The sequence below is a fragment of the Toxorhynchites rutilus genome, chromosome 3 (assembly GCF_029784135.1).
Source record: "Toxorhynchites rutilus septentrionalis strain SRP chromosome 3, ASM2978413v1, whole genome shotgun sequence".
Taxonomy (NCBI): Eukaryota; Metazoa; Arthropoda; class Insecta; order Diptera; family Culicidae; genus Toxorhynchites; species Toxorhynchites rutilus.
In genome coordinates this window covers 95,950,386-95,966,070 of record NC_073746.1, presented here as the reverse complement: position 1 = coordinate 95,966,070, position 15,685 = coordinate 95,950,386, and the positions used below count along the sequence as shown (strand labels likewise).

The following is a 15,685-nucleotide window of genomic DNA, read 5'->3' as shown; positions in this document are numbered from 1 at the left end:
ACTCAAAATGAAAATGGTCACCCTAACAAAAAAATAAAAAAAATACGGGTCTAATGATTTGCGACAAAAAACAAAATTTCCACTTTCCACGAAAATCTGAGAACCACTATATCGGTTTGGTATGGAATGGCTGTATATAGCTATAAAAATATAGTTAAGAATTCGGCTCCTTAAAACTTATGTAACTGAGCCTGTAAAAATAAACGAATTAATAAAAAAAAATTGTTACAATTGTAATATTTAATTTTTATTTATTGTGATAGATATGTAGAAATATTTCTAATCAATTGGTGCAAACATTTTTGTGAGTTAGAAGCAAACGAAGTATCTCATTATTTATTACATGTTCAGTGTTGAAATTTTCATTTAACATACCATTTTTTCCTGTTTGACGTAGTCCTACATCAAAAATCGATTGGAGCGAAAAATAATAGAGTTTTGACGTCTCAGAGCAGGCCAGAACAAGAATCTTACCCGAAGTTTTGCGGCTACGGGAGACACTATCAGTGGAGCTCAATTATGAAAACACGATAGATGTTACAACAATTCGTACGTACATTTAGTTTCGCGATGATTAAGATGTATGAGAGGTTGTGAAAGATTTGCTGTTCTTCTTTAAACCAAGTATTTTCTCGTGAATTTTTCATCCAGCATGTTCAAGGACACAGTAGGATTTTTATTTACGAGTTTAAAGGTATTCCACAAACAAAATTCCGTAAAATTTTAGCCGCTGAATATCTGCATCACACCAATAAAAGGATTTATAGTTCTCATACTACTTTTTTATAGTTATTTTACAATCCACGATGCTTTATATCTGCAATATGACAATCAAATATTGTTCATCGTGATGCCATGGGCTTTCAGGGAATTTGTCAGAGAGTGGCAGACTATGGCTGTTTTTTTTATCATTCAGAAATATATTTTTTTCGTGTTTGCATCTCATTTTAGTCTTTTGCGTTACTCGGGGTTACCCTACCAATCTGTTCCGCAGATAATCGGGACTATATTGTATAAATATTTTGTCACGTCTTAGTGCGAAATTTTAACAACTTTTACTGCAAGTGGATTTTGATAATTTGCATACAAATGGAATAGAATTTCGTATAACATTTGTTCGATACTCATAACGGTTTGCCAGTCCTCAAATAGCTCAATTTGACAAAATGTGGAAGCATTTTCATTTTCCCAGAGTGTGCCGCCTTTCCCGTGCTTCCGTTAATATGGGTCACCAAACGTAATGGTGAGGACAATTTTAATAAATCACTGACTCTCAGCAGCAAAGGGGAAGAAAAAATTGCAACGTTAGCTCCGCTCTTGCACCGGACTAGAATATAAGAAAGGATTCTCAAAGCAGTCGACACTTTCATCAAGCTAGGGGTACCCCTCAAAGATGATGATGCGTTATATTGGAGAGAAGCTTCAAATTTTAGAAAATCCTCTAAGACTTTAGAAGTTTCGAAATGACTTTCTGCAAGCTTCGAGATTTGTTTTAGACCTTTTATGCGTTTAATTCGCAGATCTCGTTTCGTTCTGAAAAAATACATATAGGAGGATGTGTTCAAGACACGACCTCATTGTTGACGTAGGATTACGAGTAGGAAAAAGAATTACGATTACGACAGTACGGTTAGGTAAGCATAGAAATAAACAAATGTATACGGAAATGATAATGGTTAAAAGTTCGTTGATCTGAAGAAAAACGACTTGCTGAATGTCGTCAAAATTACCGAAGTGATAAACAAGCGAATTGAAAAATAAATATTTTCGCAGTTTTACGTCAACAATGTGGTTATATCTTAGACACCCCTTCTTTCAGTTATCATCCCGTTATCTTCAGTGAAAATTTTCACATAATATGTCATCCTCAGTTCCTATTAAATTTGATTATAAATTTGAATTTTGTTCACGCATTAGAATTCTATATGGTAGTCGCAACTGTCGGACATGAATTCCGCTTATGAATGGCGATTTCAGATTGAGATGTTTAAAATTTTATAAAATAGATATGATAATGTTGAAGCTAATGACAATCAGAAAGTTTTACCAGAATGTATGAGGTAGTTAACCCATTTTTTTTGCGTAAGGTAACGTCTTTCGTGGACAAATTTGAAAACAAAATTTCGATGACGTCACGTAAAACGTCCAACTTTGAAATTATATTACTCTGACACTCGTTGATGGATTTACGCGGTTTTGCCCCAATCGATTTGGACACTTCCCAAAAATATATATCGATACAGAAAACTATTAAATTTTAGATAGTCAGTCTGTTAAAACAACTTTGAAATGAGAGCAACGAATTCCTCATATTTTTGTGCACATCGCAAGATATTTCCTTAACGGGGATTGCATAATCAAACAACGTGACGAAAACGTCACTGATAATACAAGCAGGTTGCATGGGCTCTCGTATCCGAGCTAGAAAATATTTGTTGAAATTAGCGGCCGTTGCTGAAAGCGGCCAAGCGCAGCTGCGGTCTTTTTCAAAGATATTCGATATCCACATGCAACAAATACTGTAACGTAATCCTACGTCAACCACGCGGTCTTGCAGATAAACGTAGAATTAAAGTTCTAACAGATGATAAAACCCGTTGAACATACATCCTGAAATACAGACAATGCATTAGAAGAATGATTAAATATCAAAAAAATCAAGAAAAGAATTTTATTTTTGTCTGATTTTGTTTGTCTCTTCTTTGTAATATAATCAATTGTAATATAACGAGATTGAAACTATTTAGATTATTTAAAATTCTCTGGGGTAGAATGAGTGGCTTTGAAACAACAATTAGCTGTTTTATTATTCAGAGTAAACCGTTCTACAATTGAGAGCATAAATTCAATCAATTTTAGATTTTATATTTACAGGAAACGCGGTCATTCGAATATCATTTTCCGAATAAAATATTTATTTGAATGTTATAGAATATAATCCCGGATGAAAAAAAAAGAAATATTTGAAAAAAAAATAAAAAGAATGGTTGAAAAACAACTCACTTTTAATGAAAGAAAAATTTCTTCAAAATATTATATTTTGTTTTCTTGTCAATTCTCTTGGCATCTCTTTAGATTATTTTTTTATGTTAGAATCACCTGCTGGGGGTCTCCGTAGCCACATTGGTTGCGCGTTCGCTTAGTAAGCGATCGATCGTGAGTTCAAAACTCAGGGCCCTCATTGACCATCTTTGTGTTGTTACAGAATATTTAGCTACGTCCACGCAACAATCATCAGCGATGGAGATCGATCCACGGTCGACATGAGATCGATTCATCCATACAACTGCTCTGCTCTGTGGAAAGAAACATCGGACTGCTATTCTATTAATAACTCAACAATGATCATATCAACTGTCTCCGCTGTCCGGTCTAACTGGACAATGGAAGAACAGAACGAATACTCTTACGCCTAAATGGCTACTGTGAAATGTAATGTACCATATGCAATGGTATAGAAGGAATACTATAACGCCGAAAAATGGCAACTGTGTAATGTGCTAATTATAGATATGATAAACATGTGACATGTACACGATTAAAATTCGGCTCTGTTACAGCTAAATTGCTAATGAGCCTGAAATAAACAAATGGGATAAAAAAATAATCACCTGCTACATTTTCGACAAAATATTCCAAAGTCCGTGTTAATGTATAAATGGCTTTTCAATATTAGACACCGCGTCACTAAAATATCTTCCAAGGAAACCCATAAGTTTGAAACATTCAAAATTCTTAATTTCTGACCTAGTGTCACCCCCAATGACGGTGGTAACTTTACATTCCATATCCAACCCGCACAGTAAGCAGCACTTGACCTAGGGCAGTAGAAACCGTAAATAAGAAATGCAGCAATAAGCAAACACGCGCGCGCTAATTCACGGGTGGTCACACTTCAACACGTCATTTTGCACCTGAAAGGCAGCACTTTCCCATTCAAAATTTTCATCAATTATTCTGCATCTTGCACCGGGAGCACACGGGAGTAGTAGTAGTGCACGGCATTCCGGCCGAGCTACCTTATAAATACGTTCAGCCGATGTTTTGCTGCCGACTTGTGAATATGTGTATGACGTTTCTGGTACCTACTGGTACCGAGAGTGTGCCCTTTTTTTCATCCTCTCTCCTGCACTTCACTCTTTTCTTCCACAGATATCAAGAGGCAAATCAGCATCTCGCCAAAGTCGGTCCGCGTCGAGCTGGGTGGCCGAGCGGAGCTCATTTGCAGTGTGAACGCCACGCCGGTTGCCAAGATCGCCTGGTACAAAAACGGTATCCCCTTGGTGCCGAACCCACCGGTGGTGATCACCGTCGAGGATAAAGTGCTGATCGCACACGTCACCATGCAGGTAAGCCATTGGCTGAAGCAACTCGAATCCATCATCAAGCACCTGTTCTCATGACTGACTGATGTATGTTAGACGAACGGACAGACAGACAGCAGCTAGGCAGAGCGCGCCTTGGAGCAGGACTTCCTCACCATCACCGCCCCGAGATGAATAATGAATGTAAACCGGTGGTGCTCGACCCAGTTTCAATTTGTAACGTTCTTATTGAAAACAAAGATATATGGCGGCTGTGTTCGATGTTCACAGCGGGGGTTGCAGAGAATTTGTAGGCTTTCTTTCAGTGTATTCGCCATAGAAAGGAAGGTGTGCAAGAATGAAAAGGTTCTTGACTGATGGGAGACAGTTTGGGAACGAAAAAATGGGAAACTGATGGACGCATAATGTTGAAAACTCAAAAATGATAATAGATTTGAGATGTTCTCAGCTTTGTTAGTTTCACACTATGGATTCAATTAGGAGGATGGTTACACTTTGATGTTATCAAAAGAGGAGAAAAAGAGTTTTGAGCTCAAAGCCGACAATGGGCATTCCACCAATCAACACCAATTTTCGAAGAATATTTTTAATTTCATATTTTTGATTGAGCAAAAACTTTGCCAACTTTTTCGGCATTAGGTACGATGCAATTTTTACGGTATTAGTTTTTTAACACTTTCGACGTCCGGTCACCCAGATATGGGTGATACTTTCCTCGCTCAAAATGAGTAGGATTTTTAGAGGGAATTTGATAGAATAGGCACCTAAATGTAACTATAGGATATGAAGAAAAATAATTAAATCATAACCATAATATTATACTGTTTGTACTATACTTTTTTATTAATTTATAGTACGGATGGTTTGTACTGCAGTTTTTTGCAAAACCCCTATACTATGACTTTGGCATGTGTTATTGTCATCAGTTCGCCTGCAATTGGGAACAAACATTGCTAGATCATGTAAAAGTTATCTATAAACTAAGCTTGATCTTCATTCAATAATTTAATCGCAAGTTGGGCTCTGCAAGACACTCAAAAAAGTCGCGTTGGGCGTCGAACGTGTTAAATGTGATAACGACTAGTTCTTGAAAACGGATTATGCGAAAATGATATCATTTCAGAAAATAAACTATAACGCCAAAACGGGTTATTTGAACGAAATTGTGTCTTAGGCACAGTTATAGATTATAATTTTGCAGTTCTGGAAAAAGTACACACTAAAAAAAACTGTTTGTACAGAAAAAATTTAAAACAAACTTTAAAAAAGGATTTTCTCTCAAAAACTACATTTCTTGAAATCTGAATTTTTGACACAACAAAGCCAATATTGTATCCAACAACCGGTAGAAATTTGATCCTGGGCAACGTTTTTTACAAACATATTCAACTCAAAAACGTACAAAATTTTCGTCAAAAAATGAAATGTAGGAAAATGTTTCAATTTTCAAAAAAAATGCAAAAAAAAAATTTTAAATAACACTGAAAAAAAATTATTTTAAAAATTGAAATCAATTTTTCTCAAAAACGTATTTTTTATGTTCTCATCAAAGTTATATGAATTGTCCTTACAATTTTGAACAAGTCACCAATACATCGGAAGATGGGCATTTCTACAAGGAAAAACATCGGAAGATCGGCATTTCTATTAGGAGAATTTTTTTCTAACAACTTTTCCATGTTTTCATTGAAAAAACACAACTAATCCTGATTTCCATTTTAAAACTTTATTTCCATTTTTTCGGTCAAAACAGATTTTTTCAGTGTGTGGGCAATTCATACATACTTTCTTTTAGAATTAAAAAAAAAACATATTTTTGAGAAAAATAAATTTTAGTTTTCTTTATCTTTATTCTCTTTCAATGATTTTTTTCCTTAAATTATTTGATATTTTTGAACGAAAACATAAATAATTTCCTGCATTTAACATCTTGCAGGTCATCTAGTTTTTGAGTGAGAAGTTCTCGAAATTTTGAGATCTTTTAACATTTTTTTTCGAAAATCTTAGCTCAAAAAACTATAGGACCTCCAAAATAATGTTTAACAAAAGCAATGTAGCAAATTGTGTGAGTTTTCAATAAAAAACATCGAACCAATTTAAAAAAAAAAACGTCGGAACAGAATTATTTTGAAAATTAAAATTACGTATTCTCAAAATCGTGTTTAAAAGAATGTTTAAAACATTCTGAACAAAAATTATAGGAATTGCCCAGTAAATTTCTATGAATCTTTAAGCCGCAACGTTTTAGTGTGTAGATTATCGATTGACATATTCTGCAAACTTTTTTTTTTTCATTTGGATATACGTCAAGAACATGTTAAACGCGAGAGTATACACACGAGAGAGCATACAAAAATATATAATCCAGAGACTGTACAAAATGGAAAAATGACGTCTTCGATGAAAGTCCATGTTTTAAAGAGATCTAAAACTTCATCAAATACACTGTATCACTACCTTAACTTTAAACAAGATTAGGATTTTTTTCAAAGAAAACATGAAAAAGTTGTTCTTAGAAAAACTTTTTTCCTGTAAAAATGCCTATCTTCCAATGTAAAATTGTTGGAAAAATTAATAAATAATAAATAAAACTTTCTTTTAAATCAAAAAATAATACGTTTATAAGAAAAGTGTAATTCAATTTTAAAATATTTTTTTAGTGTAATTTTTAAAAAAAATTGGAATATTTCATGAAAATTTTGATGCAAAAATTTCATTAACTGAGCCTGTAAAAATAAACGAATTAAAAAAAAAAAAATTCATATAATGCATACTGTGGATTTTGCAGGTATTAAAGTTTTTGAGTTAAATTTGTTCGATTTTAATGAAAACTTGAATAATTTCCTAGTTTTCCTTCTCTATCCAATATTTTGTAGGTCTTTTAGCTTTGGAGTTATGATTTTTTGAAAAAAAATGTTAAAAAAACTCGAAGCTTCGAATTTTCATTAATTTTTTTTTAAGAATTTGAAGACATGTTGGTTTTAACGAAATTATTTTCAACGCAACTCCTTAACATATACAGGGTTTTCCATTTCGGGCTTCCGAAAGTATACAGCCCTGCGCTGACAACCGTTTGACATAGCTGTCAACCAAAGCGTCATATCGTTAGTTGAATGTCTGCCATTTTACAATATGGATCGTTCTAGCATCGCACAACATGTTAATTTTGTTAAATTATACTATAAAAATGATGAAAAACCGGCAAATGTTTTTCGAGCATTACGGACGGATTTTGGTCGTCATGGACGGCCTACAGAGCACACAATCGCTAATGTAGTGCGTAAATTCGAACAAACTGGATCCGTAGCGGATATTGTGAAACCTGTGCATCATCGTAATGTGCGTTCGGCCGAAAATATTGCTGCTGCTGCTGCCAGTGTGAAGGATGACCCGAATGTTTCGATTCCACGGCGTGCTCAGCAATTGGGCTTGTCAAACACATAATTGTGGCGAATTTTGCATTTGGACTTGCACCTACATCCATATAAAGTCCAACTGGTACAAAAATTAGAGCGTGGTGACCATGAACTGCGTCGGGCATACGTCGATTGGGTGAACGAACAACAGCAGCAAAATGCTGAATTTTCGCATCAAATTTTGTTCAGCGATGAGCTCGAAATGTGCTCGGTGGCTATGTGAACACCCAAAATTTCCGTATATGGGGCTCAGAAAATACTCACGTGATTGTTGAGAGGCCATTACATCCGTCAAAAGTCACTGTTTGGTGCGCATTATGGTCTGGTGGAGTCATCGGACCGTATTTCTTTGAAAATGAGGACGGCGAGACGGTAACTGTGAATGGTGAGCGCTATGGCCGCATGTTAACCGATGTTTTTGCCACAAATTGAAGATATGGATACGGATGACATGTGGTTTCAGCAGGACGGCGCCACGTGCCACACAACACGACCGAACATGGCCATATTGCGAACGGAATTTGAGGAACTCATAATTTCGCGTTTTGGTGATGCCAATTGGCCGTCCAGATCATGCGATTTGAACTCGCTAGACTTTTTTTTGTGGGGTTATGCGAAAATCCGTGTCTATGCCAACTCTCCGCAAACTCTTGAACATTTGAAAGACAACATTCGTGAAGTTATGACCGAGATACCGCCCCATATGTGCCGAAAAGTCATCGAAAATTACCTGTTCCGGATCAAGGTGTGCGAGGAAGCCCTAGGTGGACATTTGAATGATGTTGTATTTCGCACATAATGGCATAAACCAAACTTTAATTTGAAATAAAAGTTTCATCGAAATTCGAATTCTAAGTGTGTTTTATTTCAATTTACTTTCGGAATTTAAACCCTGTATTTTTACTATAATGATGTATTTGGAAAAACTGTTGAAAATTATAAGCAAAATTCATAAAATTTAATTTCACATGACGTTATAGCACGACAAACATATTCAAAGAGCCTATTTACTACAAAAAAGACAAACAAATTAGACAATTACTACAAAAAAGACAATAAATTAGAAATATTTTTTTAAATATCTCGAGAATCGCTGCATTTAGAAGGAGATTAATAGAGAGTTTTTTGTTTTAAATCACATCATGATTCATAATTTGTGGCTAAAAATGATTGTTGACATACAGAAATTCGCGGTTTCGAAAATTCATAGAAAAATCGATGTTCTACAAAGTTTGCCAAAAATTGTTTTACCATCTTGGACTATTTTTGAAAAAATTTCTACATGACTTCTATTTTATATGAAAACATTGAAAAAAAAAATTTTATAATAAAAATATATATACATTTTTTTATATTTAAGATATTCCTAATTTAAGTTTTTGTTTGTAAATAAAAAAAAGAGTATTGTTTTTTTTCAGTGTATGTTTTTTTTCACATTTTAACATCAATACTCTATAACTCTTTCAAAGACACTATTTCGATACGATTCATAGTTTTTGAATTATAAATTATCAAAGATTTCTCTTACTAAAATTGATATGCCCTATTCAAAAGTTACGCTTGAATTAAAAAAAAATCCCAATTGCTCATATTTCCTCCAACCCAAACGGAATACAAACTTTGATTCGAATCAAAAATACGTGGTTTTGAAATCTGCATTTTTAGGGCGATTTAATTTGACTTTGCTCGAATTTAAAAAATAATATTTTTGATAAAATTTAATTTTAATGTTATTTTTTATCAATTTAAAATTTCAATTTAAATAATTGTTTGATATTTTAGAATGAAAACATAAACAATTTCTTGCATTTCATTCTGTAACCAACATTTTGCAGGTCTTATAGTTTCTGAGTTAAGATTTTCCGAAAAAAAAAGTTTTATAAAAATCAAGATTTCAAAAAAAGTTTTAAAAACATCAAAATTTAAAAAAAAAGTGCCCCAAAACTATAAGACCTACAAAATGTTGATTAGAGAATGATATGTAGGAAATGATTTAAGTTTTCCTTAAAAAATATTCATTTTTTTCCAAAAATATGCTTTTTTTTCAATTTTGAAAAAAATTGATATGACTAGCCCTTACAATTTCCAACAAGTTACCCATACATCGGAAGATGAGCACTTTTACAGGGAAAGAGTTTTTCCAACAACATCTTTTCGATGTTTTCTTTGACTAATTACTAAGAATTTTTATCTTGTAACATTTTAATGTATAAATTATTGCGATTTACATGTTCTGCAAACTTTCTTCTATTTGGAAACATATCAAACGTGAGAATTTACACATGGAAATGTTACGAGTAAAACATTACTTTTTCAGGGATTTCATACAAAAAAAATCATGTATTTCAGAAACTATAAAATATATAAAGTCGACGTCTTCGATAAAAGTCCAAAGTACTCACCTTTCGATGTATGGGTGACTGGTTGGAAATTGCAAGGACTATTCATATATTTTTTTTAGAATTAAAAAAAACGTTTTTGAGACAAATGAATTTTAATTTAAAAAATATGTTTTTTAGTGTTTAGTTTTTCAGTTATTTTTTTGATGTTGTTTTAAGGAAATTAAAACAATTTCCTCCATTTCATCCTTTGACAAGAATTTTGGAGGTATTCTTGTTTTTAAGTTGCAAATTTTTGTAAAAAACTTGCAAATTTCAAAATGACATAAAAATTCATTTCTCATTTGCCATATTTCTACCAGTTGTTGAAGACAATATGAACTTTATGGAGATAATGTGAACTTTATTGTGTGAAAAATTTAGATTTAAAAATTGAAAAATAAAGTAGTTTTTGAGATATTCCATTTTTGAACTCAATTTTAAGTTTTTTTTTCGATAAAAAATAAATTTTCCCAGTTTTTGGGATACGTATTCCATTTTCGAACTCTGTATGTTCTTTTCCCAGCATCTCAAAATTATAATCTATAACTTTGTCTAAGACGCAATTTCGATCAAATAACCTATCTTGACGATATAGTTTATTTTCTGAAATGATACCATTTTCGCATAAGCCCTTTTCAGAAATTAGTCGTAATCGCATTTGAAAAACCTAATACCATAACATGGCATTGCACTTGGTGCCGGACAAGTTGGCAAAGTTTCAGCTAAATCAAGAATATGAAATTGAACGGTTTCCTGTTGATTGGTGGAATGCCTACAATACCTCGAATAATGTTGCCATGCCTTTGAAAGTTCTACGCTTCCCTGTTTGTTTGAGTAGTTGTGTAAGTGTAAGGTGTTCAAGATAAACTGTTCAAATTTATATCGTTTTTCTGACTAATTTTCCAAATCCGTCCCTTTTTAAAAATTGAGTAAAAATTACTTGTTAGCCGCTGGACCAATTTCTGATTTATCACCAGTAAAGGGAATTTCTACCTTTTTGAAACCTTTTATAAACCTTTATACCTACCTTATTTTAGGATAAACCTTTTTGAAATTCAGTTTCTGTGATGATTAATTGAGATGTTTTTTCCCTGCTGCTGATTTCTAATGTAAATTTTTTTTCAAAATTTGTCACTTTTGAACTGCTTGACCGATTTTTGATATTTTTACAGCCAAAAAATGTATTTTTAAACTGCTCACCAATTGTCATTCTTCTTCTTCTTCTTCAATGGCACTAACGTTCCTAGGGGAACTTCGCCGTCTCAGCGTAGTATTACTTGCGTCATTTTTTATTAGTACTTAGTTGAGATTTCTATGCCAAATAACACGCCTTGAATGCATTCTGAATGGCAAGCTCTAGAATACGCGTAATCACAGTGCAAGTCGGAGGAAATTTCTTTGACGAAAAATTCCCCCGACCAGAACGGGAATCGAACCCGAACACCCGGCATGTTAGTTATGACGCTAACCACTCGGCCACGGGAGCACCAATTGTCATTCTAGACGAAGCATTAGGAAATGTCACTTTTAGGATTTATAAAACAAATTGCAATTTATGTATTTAAAATGCAGAACGTATCTTAACAACGGAATTTACTAAATGAAATAGCAATAGGATTTTTTTCTTGTTTATAACAAATCAAAAAAATATTTTTAGTAAAAATTTAAGTTGTCACAAATGTAGATTTCGTTTACTTTTGCTTTTGCAACATTCTCTCGAATTAATTTCAAGAGTAATTGGTCAGTATTGTGGTTACAAACCTAAATGTGGAACTACAATCTTTATATACCACACGTACTTACACTTCAATGTCATACATAATCGGCTCAAATCCCTTACTTTCGGCGGAGAAGTAAACTATACAGCTTCTTACATCCTTTTACATCGTGCCATTGTTACAAGTTTAAGTCCGTCAATGGAATCATGCAACAAAAAAGTGCACGCAAAGCCGGCAGCAAAAGCCCCTCTCAGCATTGTTATAACGCGCAGTACCGCACAGAGTTCTTTTATGTTGCACAAAAAAGGACACCTTAATTCCTACGCACCGCTACCGTACGAAGCTCGGGTAGGCTGTTGCTAGAAGTGAGATATTTTCTCACAGATTATTGCACAGAAAAAAGCGACTGTAGAATGTGCGAGGGCATGAGAGAAAGCTGTATAATGGCGCTTGATTTAACCGACGCAGCGTAATCTTCCATCCATCCTGGGATCATACACACACAATAGGACTCCCGGTCGCAGGCTAGGATTTCCACTGCTGATGACTGGAGACTTCAAGATGCTTGATTTCTTTTTCCTTCCTGCCTCTTTGGTGTTTTGTTCATGCTGTTCATTTTTTTCTGTTTCTCTGTTTTCTCTTTCCAGGACATGGCCAATTATACATGTGTTGCGGAGAACATCGCCGGCAAACGCGTCTCGGAACCCGTCAGCCTGACTGTCTACGGTGAGTGTCCTTTCTGTGTTCTGCGTTCTCCCAACAGACACCAAATTCCTGCTGCCACCATTACCGAACCGATGATAAAAAGCAGCAAAAGACATGGAAATTTATTTCTCATTTAGACCGAATCATACGCGGGGAATCTCTGGTTTTTGTTTGGGGCCCTTCGCAGCGAAGCTGCTGCTGCTTTCCTTTGTGTAAATGATGCTGTTTTCTTGAAAAGTTAATGCATTTTCAAGTGCCTGCGGCGCTCTTGTTCTGCGGCAAGCGGGCGGTATGGACCAAAGTACACGTCCACAGCACAGAGCACCGAGTTTATGGACCCTGTCGAGCACTGCGCTGGCGGCTGTCGATTTATGGTGTGCCCTTGGCCACTTCGCCACTAACTAAAACGATTCTCCGTTTTTCGAGTTGGTCGACTCAACAGAATATTAGAAATGGTAATTTCGGGAAAAGCGAATAATCACTAAGTACTCTCTCCAACGTTCACGGTCTTATCATTCATTATTCGCTTCAGTTAAAGTAATCAATCATATCGCTTCTCGGAATGATTAATGCGAATAACCGAAGCTGCTGCCCGCGAGCGGAACGTTCACAATATTGACAAACACCTGTCAGCGGGAACCTGAAATGTTTTGATTACTCAACACTGTGTGATGCACCGACCGCGATTCGGGCTCTCTCGAAGACGTCCACAAATATACAGAAAATCAGAAATGCAAACGAGCCGACATCAAAGCACATGAATGCCGCGTGCGCCCGCCAATAGGGTGAACCTGGTGTTCCCGCTGCGCGTCATATTCTCCAGAGGGTCTTCGCGACGGATCGGTATTGAGAGGAAGAAAAGAAACAAGGCTAGGGTTCCAATTCTCTTTCATCGTGCTTCTTCCATATTGAAGTCCCGGTCGCCGGTCAGGGATGCCAAATCTAGAGAAACACCCGAAGATACACGGACATTTCTGATAGTTTGTGGGTAATACGGACCCGGAAGCAAAATCTGCGCAATTGAGTGCAGTCAGTACGGAATTTCATTTGATTCATTATATTAATTTTATAATAACAATCGATTGTCCAGTTGATCATTTAAATTGAATTCCAATCTTGAACACACTGAGCAATCGTCACTGATCCAACAGTTTATACTCTAAAGTGCATATAAATTTATCATTGTAAAACATCTACATAATAAAGGGTGTGTCACATCAAATTGCATCACGGAAAAAACGCTGTAGAAATTCGCCCAGTAGACCGATCCTTTTGAAAATTTTAGACAGTAAAATAAAAACTATTAAACAACTTTTGGCATTTTCTTTTTATTCATACTTCGAGCCCAAGCCCGTATGCTCGCACCTTCCTCTTTACCCCGTCCATAAGGTTCTGTACAACGTCAGGTTGTAGTTTTTTTTTGAACAGAAATCCATTTTCTTGAAGTCCGCCTCCGATTTGACAACTTTTGGGTTCTTCCGGAGGGCCAGCTTCATAATCGCCCAATATTTCTCTATTGGGCGAAGCTCCGGTGCGTTGGGCGGGTTCATTTCCTTTGGTGACCCCGTGATTTCCATTCTCAAGGTGACCCCGTTGGCTTCGTACCACTCCAACACGTCCTTTGAATAGTGGCACAAAGCGAGATCCGGCCAGAAGATGGTCGGGCCCTCGTGCTGCTTCAATAGTGGTAGTAAGCGCTTCTGTAGGCACTCCTTAAGGTAAACCTGCCCGTTTACCGTGCCGGTCATCACGAACGGGGCGCTCCGCTTTCCGCAAGAGTAGATCGCTTGCCACACCATGTACTTTTTGGCAAACTTGGATAGTTTCTACTTGAGAATCTCCTCCGGAACGCTGAATTTGTCCTCTGCGGAGAAGAACAACATGCCCGGCAGCTGACGAAAGTCCGCTTTGACGTAGGTTTCGTCGTCCATTACCAGGCAATGCGGCTTCGTCAGCATTTCGGTGTACAGCTTCCGGGCTCGCGTCTTCCCCACCATGTTTTGCCTTTCGTCGCGGTTAGGAGCCTTCTGAACCTTGTATGTACGCAGGCCCTCCCGCTGCTTGGTCCGCTGGACGAATGAACTTGACAAATTCAGCTTATTGGCGACATCTGACGGAGCATCCATTTTTGCCGTTCTTCACCTTCCGGTCGATGGTTAGGTTCTCGAAGTATCGTTTTAGTACTCTGCTGACCGTGGATTGGACGATTCCCAGCATCTTACCGATGTCCCGATGTGACAACTCCGGATTCTCGAAATGAGTGCACAGGGTTAATTCACGACGCTCTTTTTCGTTCGACGACATTTTTCCAAATTTACGAAAAATTGACAGTGAAGCATGGCCAACGTGATCTATACACTCTTATCTGATTATAAGCGAAAGCTGAAGATATAAATCCTAAAAATTAAATTTCTACAGCGTTTTTTCCCTGATGTAATTTGATGTGACACACCCTTTATTTACTTGAAAAATCAACGATATTGATTGATGAGATTTTACAGAAAATAAAGTATTACTTATCAATTTTTAGCAACCGATATTTATTTTTATTTTATGGAATAATGTATCATTGAATATTTATTAGTATGACCCATGTTTTTTTTTCTTTAATCAACTCTCCTATACTCGAGCATACGATCTCACAGATCGAGAATAAATAGTTTGGTTCAGAGGCTGAATTGGTGATTATTGATAATGAATGAAGTTGAAGAAAAAATATTTTCTGAAGTTGTTTCATTTAATTATATTTTTCCTTACTTTAAATAAATACAAATACCGCCTTAAAATACACAATAACTAAATTACAGAGACACGCAGAGTCGGTGACACAGTGCGCTAGTATACGAGTTATGATTTTGTGCACGAGTTCAGGTTGGTTTGTTTCATTGTCTGTTAATTTTCTAATGATTTTTTTGATAAAGCCAACGTTGGTAGACCGTAACCTACCATTTGAACAATTAGTCGCCCGTGATGCCCTAAAGTTTGGCCACCCCGGGTCTACATTAAAAAGCTTTCCGGTCCGCGCTTATATAATGCTCACTCTTCCTTACGATTATACTTTATCTGTTCGCATTTTGGAAGGTACAGTGTCGACATTTTTTGAATTTTGAAGTTAACGTGAAAGAAATATTAGCGTCCAA

The 15,685-nt window shown here is 35.7% G+C and overlaps 1 protein-coding gene across 1 annotated transcript in view; it reads left to right on the top strand.

The window, feature by feature from the left end:
- Positions 1–15,685, top strand: part of LOC129780393 (netrin receptor UNC5C-like) — a 403,924-nt gene that overhangs the window by 73,566 nt on the left and 314,673 nt on the right. The window contains exons 4-5 of the mRNA XM_055788611.1: positions 4,153–4,349; positions 12,488–12,566. Coding sequence (XP_055644586.1) covers positions 4,153–4,349; positions 12,488–12,566 — 276 coding nt within the window. The remainder of the gene's footprint in view (positions 1–4,152; positions 4,350–12,487; positions 12,567–15,685) is intronic.